The sequence below is a fragment of the Tursiops truncatus genome, chromosome 6 (assembly GCF_011762595.2).
Source record: "Tursiops truncatus isolate mTurTru1 chromosome 6, mTurTru1.mat.Y, whole genome shotgun sequence".
NCBI lineage: Eukaryota > Metazoa > Chordata > Mammalia > Artiodactyla > Delphinidae > Tursiops > Tursiops truncatus.
The window spans coordinates 53,221,186-53,241,213 of NC_047039.1; the positions used below are offsets into that span (position 1 = coordinate 53,221,186).

At 36.9% G+C, this 20,028-nt stretch overlaps 1 protein-coding gene across 7 annotated transcripts in view; it reads left to right on the forward strand.

Moving 5' to 3' along the window:
* The window catches only part of MPDZ (multiple PDZ domain crumbs cell polarity complex component), a 168,108-nt gene extending 148,324 nt beyond the window's left edge, over window positions 1-19,784 (forward strand). For 5 of the 7 annotated variants that reach the window (XM_033858100.2, XM_073806120.1, XM_073806123.1 and 2 more), the window contains 12 exons: window positions 2,050-2,195; window positions 2,917-3,000; window positions 3,190-3,383; window positions 4,871-5,018; window positions 7,575-7,661; window positions 8,585-8,675; window positions 9,539-9,582; window positions 10,402-10,524; window positions 11,759-11,863; window positions 12,421-12,533; window positions 13,345-13,468; window positions 15,342-19,784. In XM_033858100.2, coding sequence (XP_033713991.1) covers window positions 2,050-2,195; window positions 2,917-3,000; window positions 3,190-3,383; window positions 4,871-5,018; window positions 7,575-7,661; window positions 8,585-8,675; window positions 9,539-9,582; window positions 10,402-10,524; window positions 11,759-11,863; window positions 12,421-12,533; window positions 13,345-13,468; window positions 15,342-15,488 — 1,406 coding nt within the window. In that variant the 3' untranslated portion in view covers window positions 15,489-19,784. The other 2 variants (XM_073806122.1, XM_073806124.1) reach the window with 2 other exon arrangements.
* The last annotated feature ends 244 nt before the right edge of the window (window positions 19,785-20,028 follow it).

Here is a 20,028-nt window from a genome sequence, read left to right on the forward strand (position 1 = left end):
GAACAAGTAATTTAACTTCCCAAAGCCTCAGTATTCTTATTTTAAAATGGATACAGTGATACCACTTCACTGGTGTGAAGTCAACATTGCCTGGCACTACATCAGACTCTTAAAAATGCACATATATGTAGTTGATATGAGTTGTATCCTTTGAGTGTAAATAGTAGATACTGTCAAAGTAGATGAAACAGTTGTATGTAGAGCACGGAATGAAACTTTTGTGTATCATTAAAATGCCAGTCTAGTATATTGAGGCAAATTATTCCTTTGAGTTACTTTTTTGAGAAAAATTACACTGGCGTTTAATAAAAGAATAAATTTCAAGCTTTGCAGCATTGAAAATAAAAGTACTTAAAAACATTGCTTTTGGGGCTTCCCTGGTGGCGCAGTGGTTGAGAGTCCGCCTGCCGATGCAGGGGACATGGGTTCGTGCCCCGGTCCGGGAGGATCCCACATGCCGCGGAGCGGCTGGGCCCGTGAGCCATGGCCGCTGAGCCTGCGCGTCCGGAGCCTGTGCTCCGCAACAGGAGAGGCCACAACAGTGAGAGGCCCACGTGTTGCGAAAAAGAAAAAAAAACAAAAAACAAAAAAAACATTGCTTTTTTTCTGCAGCTGGGGAAAAAAATCTCTTTTGGCCTCCAGACTGAAACATTCAGTTCTTTTGAACAGGTTTTTAAGGAAACAGCAGTTTAAAACATTTGTAATATAGTTGGTTGAAAAGTCTTTTTTTTATTGAAGTATAGTTGATTTACAATATTGTGTTAATTTCTGCTGACTCAGCTATATATATATATATATATATATATATATATATATATATATATATAAAATACACACACACACACATATACATATATATTCTTTTTTATATTCGTTTCCATTATGGTTTATCCCAGTACATTGAATGTAGTTCCCTGTGCTATACAGTTGGACCTTGTTGTCTAAAAAATCTTAAAGTAATAAATATCTGATGAAAGCAATCCTTTATTTAGAAATACTAATTCACTAAAATGTTAAAAAAATATATGGAATTTTTTTCATTTTTCATTTTTAAGTAATCCCTAAATAGCATTGTCTATAAAAATATAAAATGCTAAATGGAAACATAACATAAAAGAAAATATGTTACACCTGTTCTTACCATTCAGGAGCAAGAAAATAGTCTGCCTCTGATTCCTAGAAAGAGAACACTTTTTCTAAAGCTAATCTATCAAGTATCCCAGCTTTCCCAAAATATGACGTTTGCTCTGTGCTTTTTGGTATATCACAAAACATATGATGTGAAGACTCTCATAAAACAAAGTGTAAAATTATATTCTCCTTATTTTTTCATAATCTAATCTTATTTATTTAATTCTAAGCATTTATGCACCAGGATTTAATATCCGAGTTCATAAAACATTGAGACACAAGGAAAGAAACTGCAAGTGGGTCTCACTTGATGTCTTATAAACTCAGATATTAAATCCAGCTGCTTGTATGCTCAGATTTGATTACATAAGTAGAGATGCTCTAAGATAAGATGAAAAGGAAAACCAAATCAAAAATCTAAAAAGCCCTGAATGGCAGGCACTATGACCAGAGTTACTGATGTCCTTTGTGTTTTGTCGTCTTCCCTGAATGTGAGTTAGGTCTCCACCACATATCTCAGTTCTGAGTTTTACAAATCATAATTTCATAAGAAGTTTGTTTGGGTCCCATGAAACGTAGAATATCAAAGTGGAACTAGAGGTTCAGTTCAACTCTCTGTTCTCATTCCTTTTACCCATTACCTCCAGTAATTTAAAAAAATACAGAATACTGCATAAACTAATATAACAGGTAATTTTGTACCCACCACCCTAAATTAACAATAACGATTTAATCATTTGTTGGATAGTTTTAAATATAACTAAAAGAGTAAGGTGGAATTATATAGTCTTCTTTGTCCCGAACTTGGGCCCATGTTTCTGCTCCATCCCCCAGAGGCACCCAGTGTGGTGAGTTTGATGTATATGCCTTCTAATCAATTTTTGTTTGTATTTCATTTCACTTTTAACTTATTTTTAGGTACAAGCAGGTCATCAACACCAGCAATCTTTGCTTCTGATCCTGCAACCTGCCCCATCATCCCAGGCTGTGAAACAACAATTGAGATTTCCAAAGGGCGGACAGGGCTGGGCCTGAGCATCGTTGGGGGGTCTGACACACTGCTGGTGAGGACACAGCCAGAGATGCTCCACATACACAGGCAGCCTCTTCAGTGAGCCCTGAGAGATCATTGTCAGGGAGATTTCCATCAGTTTTATGAAAGGAAATACAGAGGCTTAGAAGAATGTATCATTCATTGTTATTTTAATTTATAGGGCAGATACTCAGCTGCCTACTGGGATTTTTATTTTGAGTAAGCCAACACCGACTTAATAATATTTCTTTATACTTGTGACTGTGACCTTTAGATTCAAAATATTTCTGTTAGTTTATTCTTGCCATATTTTAATTTTCTTTTTACTGACTGGATACTCTTGGGTTAGACCCATATTGAGAGAAATCTGAAAATTTGGATAATTTATAGATAAAAATTTCTAAACGTCAGAAATGCTTTTAAAATCCATTCATTCCTTTTGTGGATAGGAAAGATGATGAGGTGATGTATATCTATTATATATGTGTATGTGGGTGATTTATATATTTTATAATTTTTTTCTTTAAACTTCCCTATCATGTGAAAGAAATGTAAGCTTCTTTGAGCCTTTTAGCAAAAACTGTCTTCTTATGCTTTTCTTTCAATTTTGATATGCGACTCACATACGGATGCAGTGAGTGTATAACCCTTATCACTGTCTCTAAAAGTGAAGTGTGCTTTGACTCCATTTCTGCTCACCCTCCCTAGGGAGAATGGTATAAAGTATGGCTGTGTTTTGTTTGTGCCCTTAGGGTGCCATTATTATCCATGAAGTTTACGAAGAAGGAGCAGCATGTAAAGACGGAAGACTCTGGGCTGGAGATCAGATTTTAGAGGTACAGAATGCTGTGCATTTGAACTTTACAACTAACAAAGAAAAGGCTACTCTGGGGAGGATGGTCTTTGCTTATTTCTTTTTCCCCCCCTCCTTCCCTTCCTCTCCCTCCTCCCTCCCTTCTCCCTATCTTTTTTCCTTTTATTCAACTCACCTGGTTCCTCACCCGCTGTGTCCCATTTCTGTACAGGTGAATGGAATTGACTTGAGAAAGGCCACACATGATGAAGCAATAAATGTGCTGAGACAAACACCACAAAGGGTGCGCCTGACGCTCTACAGAGATGAGGCCCCGTACAAAGAGGAGGATGTGTACGACACCCTCACCATCGAGCTGCAGAAGAAGCCGGGCAAAGGCTTGGGGTTGAGTATTGTTGGTAAAAGGTATGACTGATCAGGGCAAATGCAATGACCTCTTGGAAATGATTGAATTTAAATTCCTTGGAAGAGTACTAGCAGCAGTAGAATCTTTCCCATCTGCTAGTGTTCTGTAGGTAGCTATTTCAGCCCATGCAGTAGTGGAACATCAGAAGACATTGGTGTTGAAATTTTTTAGTCAGTATTTTGGGGGATTTTGAAAGTACTAGACAAAAAGCCATTTGGTACTTTTGAGGGCCTGCTGGGTGCCAGGAGATATATGAGGTTCTGGGGAACGGAGTTAAATAAGACATGGATCCTGGATCCACGGATCCAAAAACTCAGTTTGGTAAATGAGTATTAAATATATTCTTGCAACAAAGGAATCTGTTGATGAGAGACAGAAACGCATCGTGGGGGATCCATGGAAGCACAGGAGAAAGGGACCGACTGCACGACCTTATTTAAGGGAAGTAGATTAGGAAAACCCCTTTATAAAGAGGTGCCAGAGATGAAGCCAAAAATGAGAGGTGAGAGTTGGTCTGACAAAAGTGGGTGAGGATGTTCTAGGGAGAAGGATCAGTGTGAACAAGAGCACACCATCAGAAGGGAATAGAAAGTGTAAATTAAGAGGCCAGGGTAGTAGGTTGGTGAATATACATAAAGTAAGTACCTGATTTATTTAAATATGTATGTATAGTTAATATTAAAAAGTATATAATCCAGTAAGTTCCAACACTTTTATTCTTAAGATGGGAAAGCAGAGTAGCAGATGGTGAAAGGGCTTGTTTGAGGTCATGACCTTAGCAAGAACAAGTGATACAATTCAACTTTTACTAAATGTTTCTACTAAGAGTTATCTTTGCATCTCAACAAGAAGTCCTTGAGTTATTTATACTTTTATGAAAGGAAGATTGAAATAAGTTGAATATTTGTTCATTTTGCATAAACCTATCTTGTATGAAAGTTAGACCTGTAATGATTTAAAAGAAGAGACATCACAGCAACGGTACTTAATTTTGAGGAACAAATGGTTTTAGTTTGAGATACATATCCGTTATTTATTTTCAGTAACGTTAATGACACTGGTGATAATAGCAACATATTTATGTAGGCACAGGTCAATATCCATTCAAGGCTTCGTTATGGTGTAGAAAGAACAATAGATTTAGCTCCCAGTGACTGACTCTCAAGTCCTGTTTTTGCCATTTAGTAACTGTGACTCATAAAATGAGTATAATAGCCACTTCTACTCACAGTGTAGAACTGTTGAATAAATATGCCTATGAAAGATATGTTCAATCTATGAAATATTGTAAAGACATAAGATACTGTTTATTACAAAAAATAATTCTCATAGTTGCACCAGTGTTGCTGAAAACAATAAAACTTTCAAAGTCATAAAAATAGAAGTACAATTTCCAGTTGTAAAATGTTAGCCTTTCATTAAATAAGCATTGCATTACAGCTGGGAAAAAATAATAATGTTGACATTCAAAATTTTACGTTTGCAGAAATGATACTGGAGTATTTGTGTCCGACATTGTGAAAGGAGGAATTGCAGATGCTGACGGAAGACTGATGCAGGGAGACCAGATACTAATGGTGAATGGAGAAGACGTCCGTCACGCCACCCAGGAAGCCGTGGCAGCTCTGCTGAAGGTAGAAATCCAGTGTCACAAATGCTCATGTGTAATAGTGTAAGAGAAGGAGGGGCGGCCACATTCAAACACGTATTTATTTAATATGTTCTCTCAAATAAGATGTTTATACATTAGACACCATATTTCAGTAATAAATCTCTAAATAACAAACTTACAATCAGCTGTTTATTATATTATTAGATATTTATTTAGCAGTAGTAAGAATTATGAACTGAGTATCTGTGTTCTTAGTAAATCTTTTATCACAAAGTGATTACTGTGTGGCTCTTTTCTTGAAAGAAAAACACATTTTCAGTCCACAAAGGAGAAAAAAAGTCTTAACCTCAGTTCTCCCCTGCCCCCCCATATTTATATTTGGATTTATTCATATGACCCCTAGCCTAAGAGAAGAATCTCCTCCCTGGCACAGGTGTTCTTTGAAAAGGGACTCAGCAGAAAGGCGGAAGATCATAGGAGGCAAGAAGGGCACCTCTGGAAGTCATGCTTTCTGGACTGCCCTGTCCCAGCCCCTTCCTTAACCCCTTACTGGGTGCTAAATTGGACATCTTTATATTTCCCCAGAGATGAAGAATGTGGAAGAAAGATTTTATCCTTTTTGCATGGCAGAAGAGAATGTTTGGTTCACATCTTATTCTGATTCAAAACTATTGAACTATTTAAAGTTTGACATGCAAAATCATAGTTGGATGGGTCATCCTTATGAAATGAAGACAATGCAATGCAGATTTACCGGGTAGTACCTTCAACAGTTATTATTGTTGTTATTTCAGTAATTATAAGGCCTCCATCCCAAGGTATCATTGCTAGTCGTAAGTACATTTTACATTGTGAAATCTCTTTCCTCCATGGAGTAAACTCTCCATGAAGAATCATTTTCTGATTGGAAAGGCAGATCCAGTCTCATTTTAAAAATGTAAAATATAGAATAGTCACTTAAAAATACAACTTGTGGAAGTTTAGACATATTTCCTATCAGGGAATATTCCAGTTTCCAGAGGGGATTTGTGTTCCTACAAGTAAATAAAGCAGTGTTTATCTCATCGTTTTCCTTTAGCTAACATGTGTTTTTATGACCTGAAGTGTAGTTCAGTGCGGATTAAAAATCGATCGCCATCAGTATCCATGTCATGTGGCACATGTTCAGTAACATGAGCACATAACTTCATGACAGTGTCTGACAGCAGGAGAAATGTCAGAGATCTCAGATGCTAGTGGGAGCCTCTTCAGTGGCTAAGCTTAGCTTCATGGAGTGATTTTCAAGTGAGCATCTTGTTATAAACCTCTGTGGTTTGCATAGGATCTGGTATATACATATAAATTTAGTTATTAATAAAGCACACTTAAAGTCTATCATTTCTTCTTAGAGTTTTCAAAAAATAATTAGAATTCTTTAAGGAGAAGTAGCTTCCTTTAGGAGATAAATTAACAATGATAGTTAACACTGGAAGATAGATACCTCTCAAAGATAGGGAAGGAGACATCCATAAAATAACCTAAATAATTTTAGAACCAGTTAAATCACCATTTAAAAACCCAGTTTGGCAGTATATAATGAGAGCCTTAAATATTTATATAGCTTTGCTATTTGTACCTCCAGCTGCTGCTTGTTGCTGTTTTGACTTGTTATTTCTTCATTTAAACATCTTGCAGAATCCTCAATACACAAAAAACTTCACGTACATAAGGTTCATTGCAGTGTTGTTTGTAATAATAGAAAACTGGAAGCAACACAATTGACGATACTGCTTTGTGCTCGACACTTTGATAAGAATTGTGCATGGATTATTTTATCACAACAACCTATAATGATCTCTGTTTTTAAAATGCAGAGTAAAAAGACTTATCAGGGTAAACATCTGCTAAGTTCACACAGCTAGTAAATCACATAGTCTGGATTTAAACCAGTGTATCTGACTCCAAAAGCCTGAGTTCTCAAACACCTCATTGTGCTACTTTCACATTGGACTGTATAGCATTTCTTGCATGCCTATGATTTATTCGTAAAGGACCACAGGGAAATTGTCTTCAATTCTCGTTTTGTGTTTATAGCAATATGGCTTGTTTAAGTATTGTATATTATAATATATCTATTCAGGTACAGTGAGGCAGTAGGGAGCTTACCCAATTATCTGAGTACCTCTGCTATTGAGGGCAAAACGAATTGTTGCGGTAGTGGTTATTTTATTGTTTTTGTTTTGTTTTTTAAGATCTGAGGTACTTAGTTCTTTTGGCCTATCTAAATTAGTGTATTTCGTGAGATAATTGCTTGATTCTCCATGTCTCTTTGCCTTGACAGACATGCTCTCCATGTAAATCATGAGGCAGTAAGACAGACACTGGGTGTTGCTGCTGCTGCTTGTTGTTATAATTTTTTTTTTACTAGTTTTAATGTTTTAGAAAAGCCTTTTTCCACAAAGGATTGGAGGTATCCTTGCCCGTGGTAATTCCAAAAGGAAAATGCCTTTCAAAAACCCAGTTTTGAAGAGTAAAATGTAATTCTAAAGCTGACTGTAGTATTTTATTTAAACATTTCATCGAACAACTCCCCCCGCAGTGTTCCCTAGGCACAGTAACCTTGGAAGTCGGAAGAGTCAAAGCTGGCCCATTCCATTCGGAGAGGAGACCTTCTCAAAGCAGCCAGGTGGGTAGCTGTGGAATTCACCAGGGCAATGCAGCCCATAGGCCAAAAGGAACTCAAAGACGGCCCTGACCATGAGTCTGTCCAGGGTCATGTACACAGGCCTGGCCCCCTGGCAGCTTGGCAGAGTGTCTGAGGTGCAGAGTTTGTGATAGGGAAGAACGAGAGATGGGAGTGAACAGGCAAGCAAGGTGGATGGAGCTCTTGAGTAGTTTGTGAGTCATTCTAAGGAACTTAATTCCAACCATTCTTCTTTCCTGACATGATTCTTTTTCCATAATCTCAAAAGTAAACCTATTAATATATACATATAAAGTCTACAAAGACATATGTTTAAAGTATTTTTATAACAAACATTTATCAATCAGTATTGAACTGAAAAAATCCCATGTAGGTGAACTGTAGAAGCTCGCCACCACGTATAAAATATGGTGTGAGATAGCTGGAGTCTCTTGGTAAGCCCCTCTCTTGTCTTGCCTTCTGATGACAGAAGCCCATTTTTATCAGCCTGTCCTTAAGGACCTCTTAGTCACCCTTGAATGATTACCATTCGTTTCCTGTCGACTGGCCTTAATTCTGCAGTTGTTGAAGTCCCCATCTATGTACAGCATTTGTTTAAATTTAGAGAAGATTAGCTTGGGTGAGATTATGAAAATCCACTAAAGTTTTAGGAAGGTTGGAATCAATTGCATCCGTTCTTTTGCCTTTAATTTATTTATGTCATTGGACAAATTCTTCCTAAAAAAGAAAAAAAAAGAAGAGAAAACTCATTGGAAACTCTCCATATTGATTGCCCTTCAAATTACCAAATGCCACTGTTGCTTAACAAGTATTTCTAAGTCCATTAAAAGAATTCTGAAATAAGTCGTATTTAGCGGGTATTATTACTTCCCAAACTTTCTAAAACAACTGTTATGTATTTGTAGATAAGTGAAGGGAGCCTGTCATCGTTCACTTTTCCACTTGCGGGATCCAGTACATCTGAGCCACTGGAAAGCAGCTCAAAGAAGAATGCATGTAAGATTGGATTGAAATTTTAAGTGGTTTGAATTTTGGCCATCAACCGTGATTTTTTCCCCTGTTTTACTTTACCTCTGAAGCTCTCTTTCCTCTAAATCATCCCAAACCCTAGTATAGGTGCAAAAATTCAGAAGAGCATGAAGCAATGCCTATAGCGGCATTTCCCATTTGATGTTTTCCCTACGAGGTATACTAAACATTAGAATCAGGATCCTGCAATTTTTTTCTTGCGAAGCAGATTTTTGTATTTGATTTTTATTCCCTTTTTCTGTTTAATGTAACAGCAATATATCAGAAGATCCCATTAAGTGAAGCTTTCTTTCTCCATGAAGATTGCAAGAAATTTGGTTGATAAAATTAATATGATCCTCCTGTGTTTTAATTACATGAAATCATGAGGCAGAGGGTTTTTTGGCTTGGAGCATTGGTTGAAAGTTGTTCAAATTGAAGAAACTAACCATATGGCAGTCTCTGTTTGCAATGTAACTAATATTCTAGAAATTTAGGCACTTAAGTCCATGGATTCTTTTTAATGCTTCCATGACTTTATTTCTCTCAGCTGTGCACATGTCTTTCTATCCAAAGCACATCCTGTCCTTAACTCATTCAAAGTGGATTCTGGAGTTGTGTAAGCAATGCTTGAAATAAGAAGGAAGAAACAGGATGGTGTGTGCATTTTTCCAACTGGGAAGTCCCTCTGTAAGACAGATTTAATCATGTGTGCTAGTAACTTTGAAACCCCCTTTGCAAAAAAATTAGGGTACCTCACTTAGTCCCATCTAGCTGTAGACATCAACTGAAATTTAAACTAACATTAAAAATGCACTAATAACCATATTTTATCTTTTTCCTATTTACAGTGGCATCTGAAATACAGGGATTAAGAGCAGTTGAAATTAAAAAGGTAACTTGGGATAGAGGAAACAATATAAACTCTGTTGACTCCAAAGGCATCTGCATATGTATTTTCCTGTTAGCTGCCTTACTATTTTATAGTACCATCTGATAAAATATGTATTATATGCAGTGGAAATAGCCCAATGCGGTCTTTGCTGAATTTCCTTGTTTGAAAAATCATTTTTGGTGTACTCTTTATTGCCACAAATGGTATCAACCCAGCCCCACGCAAAATAATGCCGGCTCTCTCTCACTTCTCATATTAGGATAAATTAGCCTTTGCCTTCAACAGAGATTTCCCATTCTCCTGAAACAGATTCCTCTGATAGCCACGCACAATAGAAAAAATAAAAGCAGATATAAGTGCTGAGCACACTTGTAGACACTTCATACCATCGTCATTTCATTTAATAGTCACTGCAGCCCTTTGTGAGAGGCACAGTAATCTCCATTTTGTCCGTGAAGATCTAGGGATTCATTGAAAGCAGTGGACTTGTTCCAGATCCCAGCGTTTGTAAGTGTGGGTTCCTGGCTTTGAACACGGGTCTCTCTGATTCCTTTTCACTTCATCAGCTTCTTGATTTTCCTCATTCCCTGTAGCATGATTTTCATTTAGTTTTGATTTCTTTTACCTCCTGAACAGATGCTTATTTTTCTAAATCACATTAAGGACCTGTATCAAATAAAGTAATACAATTTTCTTGGGCATCATTTTCCACCCTCACATCTAGAAGATCAAAGTTAACTATAGAATATTGTGCCAAAGAGACCAAAATCCAATTAAAAATATCAGTTTGACCAAAATACTCTGTCTGTCCAATGGCAGGGACCCACTGACTCATTGGGAATCAGCATTGCTGGAGGAGTGGGCAGCCCACTTGGTGATGTTCCTATATTTATTGCAATGATGCACCCGAATGGAGTTGCAGCTCAGACCCAGAAACTCAGAGTAAGTTTTACTGATAGCCCTGGTAGCCCTAGCAAATCTGTCGAAAGGTTTTATAAACCCTTTGACTCTGGCCAACTGTTGCAGGCAGTTTGAGATGTCTGTCAACTTTTAAATCCGCTTACCCAGCCACATCAGGGCTTGAGAGGAGAATTTGTTGTTGTATACAGATTTTCAAGTAAATGAAATGGGATGATTTATAGTTATTTCTTAACATTTTTTACTTGTTTGAAACCCTGTGGAAGAAGTTAAAATAAAACAGAAGGTATTCTCAGAAGGTATTGCCAGAATGAAGTGAAATTTTTTCTTTACGTGTTTTTTTTGGTTTAAATGCTGGTTTAACTTTATTAAATTGAAAATTGTCATTTATGTTGCATTTGTTTATCAGTTTTGCAAAAGTTTAGTGTAAACATGACTTACAATGTGAAACTATACAGAGCTTGATTCAAAATTGAGAGATTTTGCATATGTAGAGCACTATGATAGAATTTATGCTAACTGCCCAGTTCTGAAATAATGTGAATATTCCATTAAAGTAACTCAATCTCTATAAAGTAAAATCTGTATGGCCTCATGCCTTAAAAATGGTCTCAAACCATAATCATTATTTAAATACTGTCTAAATCGGTAATGGTTCTATTTCCCTTTTGCTATGTAAATTTATGACTGGCCCTTAAAAACAGATTGTAAGCGTAACACAGGGGTCAGAAAACTTTTCTGTAAAGGACGAGATGAATATTTTAGGCTTTGCAGGACATGCATGTGTGTCCCTGTTGCAACTATTCAACTCTGCCTTGTGAAAGCAGCCAAATAATCATGTCTGTCCTCCAACCAGATTTTATTAACCAAAATAAACAGTGGGCCAGTCTTGGCCTGTCAGCCGTAGTTTGCCAACCCTTGACTTAGAGTCACAGCTAATGTGTATAATAATAATATCCAGAGAGATTCTGGTTCCCAAAAGATAGCAGATATGGTATTCTTTTAATAGGAAGTAATGTTTTAACCAGGAGAAACAAAGAAAAGGCAAGCGTGATTCCCTGCCCATTGCACCAAAGATGATAGAACTCAGCCATTACTTGCAGCTTCTCTTTGTGGTCGCTGCTGCTTGGAATTGGACGTTTCCTTGGTTCTTTTTCTATTGCTGATTAGTAGTATATATGTGGTGTGGAAGGTAGGGAAGGAAATCATCCCACTCTCCATGGCTGTTGTAGCAGATGGCTATTTCTCTCCCTCGCAGGTTGGGGATAGGATTGTCACTATCTGTGGCACATCCACTGAGGGGATGACTCACACCCAGGCAGTTAACTTTCTGAAAAATGCCTCTGGCTCCATTGAAATGCAGGTAAGATTTTTATCCCAACTCTTCTAATATGGGTAGCTTGAGGACACATGAGATTTAATTTTAAAGCTATAAAGTGATTAAATCTCCTATTATTGTATTTACTGTTTCCCTTGAACATAAATGATTACTTTGAGAATTCCAAGAAAGTACATAGGAAACACATTCTGTCACATTTTATCCTGATGCATTTATCATTTCATACTTTATATCTTAGGGGGAAAATTCATGGTCTTGGCAGGAAATGATTAATCGCTGAAATTTTAAGTGGTGTGATTGAGTGACTTACATTCTAAAGATCTTTAGAAAACAATTGCATGTGAAACCATGTTTGAAAAGCATCAGAGAACTTGGTAGAATTGAATTAGTAGCGTATTCTTAGTGTCAGTTGGAAGAGGCCTCTGGACCTTATGAAATTCCTGAATTTATGTTAACAGAAATGATTAAGTGTATGATAAAATACACATTTTATTCCCAGTGCTCTTTTTGAAGAAAAATTACGATGTCTTCCTAGCCACATGAGCGTGTGTTTTTTCTCTTTATATTTCTCCTGTGTACAGGTGGTTGCTGGAGGAGATGTGAGTGTGGTCACAGGTCATCAGCAGGAGCCTGCCAGTTCTAGTCTTTCTTTCACTGGGCTGACGTCAAGCAGTATATTTCACGATGATTTAGGGTGAGCTCATATACTGTGGTTTGTATGTCCCTGTTACCCACGTAAAGGTGAAATGATGGAAGATGAGGTACAAAATATGAAAACCAAGTGTTTCTAAACTCTTTGATTATGGAATGGTAGGTAGATAGATAGACAAGCAGATATGCATGCATGCTACTACTCTTCCCACATTTTCATCTCTGAGTTTTTTGAGGGAACATTTTAGTCTTGGGGGTCAATCTATCCTTTTAAAAATTCCAACATTGCCTAATCATTTAATGAATCATACTTGTGATTAAAAAAAAAATTCACAGTTACCCAAAAATTGAGTACACGAGAATTAGAATATAGAGAGAGGAGCATGTTGGAATTTTTACATAATTTGATGCAGCTTTTATATTTCTTATCATCTATTTTTGTCTCTGAGCTTGGGAATACTGATGTTTATGACTTATTCCATCATAGTCTTTGGCAGTTTAGCCTCTCACTTTAAATAAACTGGAAAAGGAAGGAGCTGCTTTATACAATGAGAGCTTGCCATGAATATGTTAGGTTAAGGGTAGTATACATGAGTAAGAGAATAGGGTGTTAAGTAGTCTTTCATTAGATTATGTAAATTTCAGATACATAGCACAGCACACACTGACAATTTAAGCATCCCCAAAATACCCGTGATGTACTCACTGTCGGTAACACAGAGAGTTATACTAGCTTTAGGTGGATGTCAGCTAACCCATAACTTACAGATTCATGGAGATACATATATATATGCCATATATGTATATATTTTTTTAAAGTCTAAAGACTCTTTTTTTTCTCCCCTTTACTGTAGACCTCCTCAGTGTAAGTCTATTGCACTAGACCGAGGACCAGATGGCTTGGGCTTCAGTATAGTAGGAGGATATGGCAGCCCTCACGGAGATTTACCCATTTATGTTAAAACAGTGTTCGCGAAGGTAAGCTTGCAAATTTTAACCACCCTCTTCCCCACTAAGCATTCATTAATGGTGGTCAGCAGCGGGCTTATAAGTTTATGGCTTGAGGTAACGCCCAATGATTAACAGTTGATTATTTTCTTTTGGAAATCCCTACCGGAATAGGTCGTTAGATATGTTTGTCCAATTTGAGGTTTAGTTATGTTTAAAGGAAAATAGGCTCAAATTGAAGTTCCATGGGTACTCTCGACAATATACATAAAACTATTAATGAACGTTAGTTAGACAGTCAGGCCTGATTGTTTTCCTTTGGAAACAAGTTGTATGTGATTGAACGTCTTTTGCAAATCGGACATTTTAAATATGTGTATGCTAAAGAGACCTGACATTTTTTTTCTTTGCATTTTTTGTTGTGAAATATAAAACAGGCACAGAAAAGTACATAAAATACATAAGGAGAATAACTAGTTAGTAGGGCATTTATTTTGCAAGTTTCATTTCATTGAATGGAATAGAAAAATAACTACTAAAAATATTAAGGAGTATCCAGCAGCTCTATCACCTACCACAGATCAGCTGTTTGCATTCAAGGGATTCAATAAAGAAAAGAAAACTGTTGGTATATAGTTATAATCATATAGCATCCTCTTCTTTGGTGAGAATATTTAGAATACAAATAAAGTTATTAACAACATTGGTGAAGCTATTAAAATAACTTAAACCCATATAATTATTGTTAATTTTTTGTTAAGACAATTTTTAGGAATGACAAAATTTCCTGCAGGAGAAAATTCAGTTTCTCAAAATTTTACAGCACGGAGGAAACAAAATTATGTTAAACCCATTAAAAGATTTGGTACAGGGGCTTTAGATTAGTATTATAGTCCTTTAAAGTGCTTACTTAGGGAGGTTTCATTCTATTATTTTGAAAAAAAATTATTTTTCACCAATTTAAAGTGCTGTATCTATAGCTATAGCTATCTCTCTAGCTATAGGCTTAATTTATGAGATTTTTTAAAGCCATTGGTATGTCCAAAAATACAAACAGCATTTGCCAGTAAATAGAAGAGTCATGCAGTCCTTTTTCTCAGCCTCGGAACAATTTATTTAAGGCATGCTAGTTAGAACATATTTTAAGAATTTCATCATTATGGATTCCTCATTAACTTTTCCATATTTTTAATCTTATATTTAATTGCATAATTGCCTACTATACTTATGCCTAAGATGAGGTTCTTTTCCAAACAGCAGTGTCTGTGTTTAGTCTTAATCATTTAGGGCCCATAAGGAATATGAAGACTGTCCACCCTTGGGAAGTAAAGAATCAAGCAGCTTAAGCCACCTTTTGAAAGACAAAGAAAGAATTAGAATTAGAGTTAGCACGACTTGTGCCTTATCCTGTCCTTGTCAGCATACATGTGGGCTTTTGTGCTTCTGCAAACCTTTGGGTTTGGTGGCCCTCATGCCCTTGTCCTATAAAACTGCTTTTGTCCTGTAAAACTGCTAATCCTTTGTTTTCTTTCTGTAGGTCTTCTTTATAGGATAAAAAATCTTGGATTCTATGAAATCATTCCTACTAAGCGTATTCCCAAATATTCTTTATTAATTTGAGTTCCTACCAACTGCTGTGCTGAACAGCCAAAAAGCCATCCAACTAATCTATTGACTGCTAAATTCTCTCTCAAATTGGAATCTCAGGGCTGAAGCCATTTAGGAGAAAGGCTTCCTTTGTGTCTGTTCATCATTGCTTAATGGCTTTGGAGCACCTGTGGAGCGCTGAGAGCAATGTGTGTGTACATGCAGAGCAATTCACATTCTTGTTTGGATCTTTTTCTGTTGTGTAACTGCAAGGCAGCAGTTTTTGAGAAGTAAACAAGCCGCTTTATAATTGCAGGGAGCAGCCTCTGAAGATGGGCGTCTAAAGAGGGGTGATCAGATCATTGCTGTCAACGGGCAGAGTCTAGAAGGGGTAACACATGAAGAAGCCGTTTCCATCCTTAAGCGGACAAAAGGCACCGTCACTTTGATGGTTCTCTCCTGAATTAGCTGCCAGAATTGAGCCAACTCAACTTCTCACTTAACATCCCATGCTACAAAGAGAGTGGAACTGGTCCTGTGCACTCCTCCTGGGCTGTGTTCATCCGGCTCTTCAAAACTGTAGGAAAAAAATCGCATGTAAATTTGTTTTTCTCATATGGAAATGATTTTCTTACAACCTAGCATCACTTTCCCTTTCTCTTTGCATTTTGTGATGGAAACTCAAAGAGAAGGGCTCTTTGCGTAGATAAATCCAGTCTTTCTTCCTGAAGATATATGACATTTTATAATCGTGTGGGCAGAAATTAATATGGGCTCAACTGGTTAGTAGAGAAAGGAAAAAAAAATCATTCGAAAGCTAACCAAGGGGAAATGGTCTCATGAAATTAAGGTGAAAATTGAAAATATAAATTAAAGAAGAAAATCTCAAGTTTTATAAAAATGCATTCTGTTAATCCAGCTTCTCTCCTCACTTCTAACTAAAAAAGAAAAGAAAAAAGTTGTACTGAAAATGTTTAAAAATACTTTCAGTATTTAAAAATGTTGACTATTATTAAAACATTGCAACTCCCAGCTCTAATACGCACATATATAGTTTTCTCCTAAAACGGGCTTCAAGATTGGGTAAATAACAACAGGAAGCAATGTTCCTAAGTTTGTAAAGAAACCACTTATTGCACATCTTGCTGTTCGTTTTCATTTTTGACCTATTATACAATATTTTCACATTTCTATAAGTGAAATGATGACGCTGCCCTGTATTGACTGCAGTTTCTCTAGAAAGCAGCCTTGCTAACCACGCAGGAGCATAGGAGGCTCTCTGAATTGTTAGTGATGGTTTTAAGGGATGCAACACTGAAACTGTGTCAGTGTGCTGTGCAGTTGGTTTTCAATTAGTATTAATCTTAATGACAGAGAAAAAGCAATGTGTTAGTAATTATTTTGGTTCTATGCCATTAGTAAATTGATAGAAAAATTAAGGGGATTAACATAAGTTCATTTCATTGCCTTATATTAACATCTTATAATACAATAGTTTAAGACTAAGGGAAACAGATGGAGCTGTTTATTGAGACAACTGGTGAGGAATTATCATGTGTTCATTCCCATTTTAGAGCGTGAAACTCCTACAGTAGAATATATAAAGTCACTTTAAATATTATCTATATTTGTAACAAAAGTAGTGTACAGATATTTTATTACAGCGCTTTTGTGTAAATGCGGAATTGAAGTGAATAAATAAGAAGTTTCATGGTGCACAAAAAAAAGCAGGCATTTTTATTTTGTTCTTTTTACTGGGGAAAAGCTTTATTATACTGTTCAAGATTTACAATTTAAAATTGGCTTTTATCATGTCTAACTGAACATATGGTGTCCATAGTTTTACAGTTAGAGAAACTCTGGACAACAACATTATGAAAAGCTCAAAGCTTTTTATGCCCAGAATTTTTACTAATGCTAAAAATGCACAGACTCCTCATGGAGCAGAGGAAGATAAACAGCATTAAAAAAAGAGAGGTGTTGTGCCTGTATGTGCTTTTCTGAAACGCTACGAGTGATGCAATATTATAAGTTGTTCTTTAGAGTAGTCAAGAGTTAAAGCATGTTCAGATAGAAGAAGTCATAATGAAAATTATTTGTAATAATGAACATGAAAAATCTGATTTGAACACTGAGCAAGGAATTGAGGAACCTTTGTTCTGCTAGTTCTTCCCCTAATTAGCTAATGAACATATGCATTCCCTCTGATTTATCTCATCTGTAAAATGATAGGTGATTTTATCTCAAAGCTTATATCAAGTTCTAAAATGTAAAAATTCTGTGATTCTTAGATATACGAAACGAATGACACAACTACACGTTGCATCAATTCGGAAGCTATTCTCCCCAACCAGCTATTGTAAACTGAGGTACTTGAGGTAACAAAACTCATTTTACTATCCCAGTGACACATCTAACCTCTTACTCACCAGTTAATGGCCCTCTGTCATGAAGGCATGTCAAGATCCTCTCATGGTTGGCTGCTGGAAGCTGAGCCACCCACTTTTATGTTTTAACCAGCAAAGATTTTATGGAGGCCACTCTGTGGCACACCCTAGGAAGGCCAGTTAACCAGCCATATTGAAGTTTGAGTAAATGTGTGAAGGCACTCCAGTGAGAGCACCCAGCTGGGTATCTGTACTAGCCTGTAGAGCATTGCCCCCAAGTTCATGTCTACTAAGAACCTCAGAATGCGACCTTATTTGGAAATAGGGTCTTTGTGGATGTAATCAGTTCGGTTAAAATGAGGTCATGCTGGGTTACGGTGGACCCTAAATCCTTAAGAGAAGGCTATGTAGAGACACAGAGACAGAAGAAGAAGGCTGTGTAAAGATGGGGACCAAACAAACAAAAAACAAAACAGAGTACCTGGAACCACCAGAAGCTGAAGAGATGAGGAAGGTTTTTTCTGTGGAGTCTTCAGAGATAACTTGTCCCTGCTGACCTCTTGATTTCAGATATCTGGCCTCCAAGACTGTGAGAATAAATTTCTGTTGTTGTAAACCACCTTGTTTGTGGAACTTTGCTACGGAAGCCCTAGGACACACCAGTATAGTATCTTGGATGTTTTTATATCCTTAGCTACTATCACTGTGCCTGGCAAATAGGAGAGGCTCTATACATTTTTGTTCAGCATGTAAATGATTGAATTATATATAGGTTGTGATTAATTTCATGGTCTTACCTTGTTTTAGTTAAGCTAGCTGCAGCCTTCATACTGAATGCAAAACAGGAAGCAGTGGGAATGCCACTTAAGAATGTAAAACGCTGGGGATAAGCTCCCCTCCTGAACTGCTACTAATTAACGAAGTCAAAGCATGTAGAAGTGAAGAAAGAGAGGGAAGGAATGAAGGAAGGAAGGAAAAGAAGATTGAGAGGGAAAGAATATCGGTGCATCAACATTAGAGAGAGTGACAAAGGCTTATGCTTCCTATGTTATTCTTTCTTGGAAATGTAAGATTTCTCCGTGGAGAAGGAAGAAAGTGATCAAAGAGTTTGAAGACTTGAACGTTACAGTGTTAATTCCATGTGCAACTCAAGACCATGTATAACTCAAGATTGTGGCTTGCCCATAATAGGTTCAGAATATTTGTTTTTGTGATTAAATTACATTGGTGAATATTGCATATTTCTGGTGTTCTTTGTGACCCCTCCAAAATGATGATGATGGTGATGATGATGATGTATTTGATTTCAGCACCTACTGATTTATAGCAGCAGATGTAGCAATGCGGTGTGGCAAGTCAGTAGAGCCCGTACGTCAGAACAGTGATGGAACTGGAAGCATAAAAGATTAAAATTCATGAAAGACAGGAAAAAGGAGCTTTTTTTTTTCCATTTTAAGAATCTTGATAAAGCTGATTTTGATAGATTCGAAGAAGCAAAGTAAGCTCTTCCCTGCTCTGAGGTATACCATGCCAAGCTGTCTTAGACCTGGTCATCTAGCTTATTGTCTGAGAATGCCAGAGATTTAGTGCCTGTCTTCAGATCTCCATCACGGTGAGTGGAGAAGTTGAAAAGATGCCTGCAGGGAGACAAGAATCAGTATGCTTTCTTGGGTCTAGGTGTGGGAATGTCGAAACTGTCATCACCTGCTTTCAGCAGCCCTGCTGTGTTGTTTCATGTCAGTGACAAGTATTCTGGAATGCATTTGATTTGTGCAAAGATGTTCCTCACCTTTGTCTACGAGGAATTCATGTTTAACTTTGACCTTTCCTAAAGGGAGCTATTTGTAAGGTGGGATTGGCCTCTGTTACCTCAGGAGGAAAAACACATGTTGGTGACAAGAACATTTCTAAATGAAGAACGTGGAAACTAGGCAAAGCAAATATGGTTACTTTGATTTTTGACATTGCAGCTTCTTTTTTCCTTCAAAATACAGGTACTCCATTTTATGTAAATTAGAAAAAATTGTATAATTTGTCTAGGAATTTTATTTATCATTCAAGTACTGAAAGTTCAATTGTAGGTCCTTCCAAGGAATTCTGTCAAGACAGAGGCAAATCTGTGGTAATGATCACAGAATTCTCTCGCTGAAAATGTTTCTTGAAGTTTCAGAAAGTACTGCCATCAAAGAAGAACTGCTTTAGGCAGCTTCTGAGAGGGAGCTGTAACTTATTCATTTAATACTGGACATTTTTCAGAAAGCCGTGTCATTCGCTGATTCTTTGTGATCCTTTCTCCCTCCTTCCCCCATTCTCCTCCTCACATGTGGATTTTCAGAAATAAACAATTATCCTTGGAAAACCTACTTTTCCTCTTCTTTTCTTATTGATGTGTTAAAAGTTGTGATTTTTTTCACCTGAGTCCACCTTGAAATATTTGGCATTCAAGGTTCTACTCTCTGAATTTCATTTACCTAAAGGTCCTTTATTCCATTCAGTAAAACTTACAGGTTTACCTTGCTTTGGGAAATTAACTGAGATAACTGTATTTAAAGCATTAATACCATGCACATGATAAGCTATCAAGAAATGGTAAGAGGTATTGTAGTATTATATCCT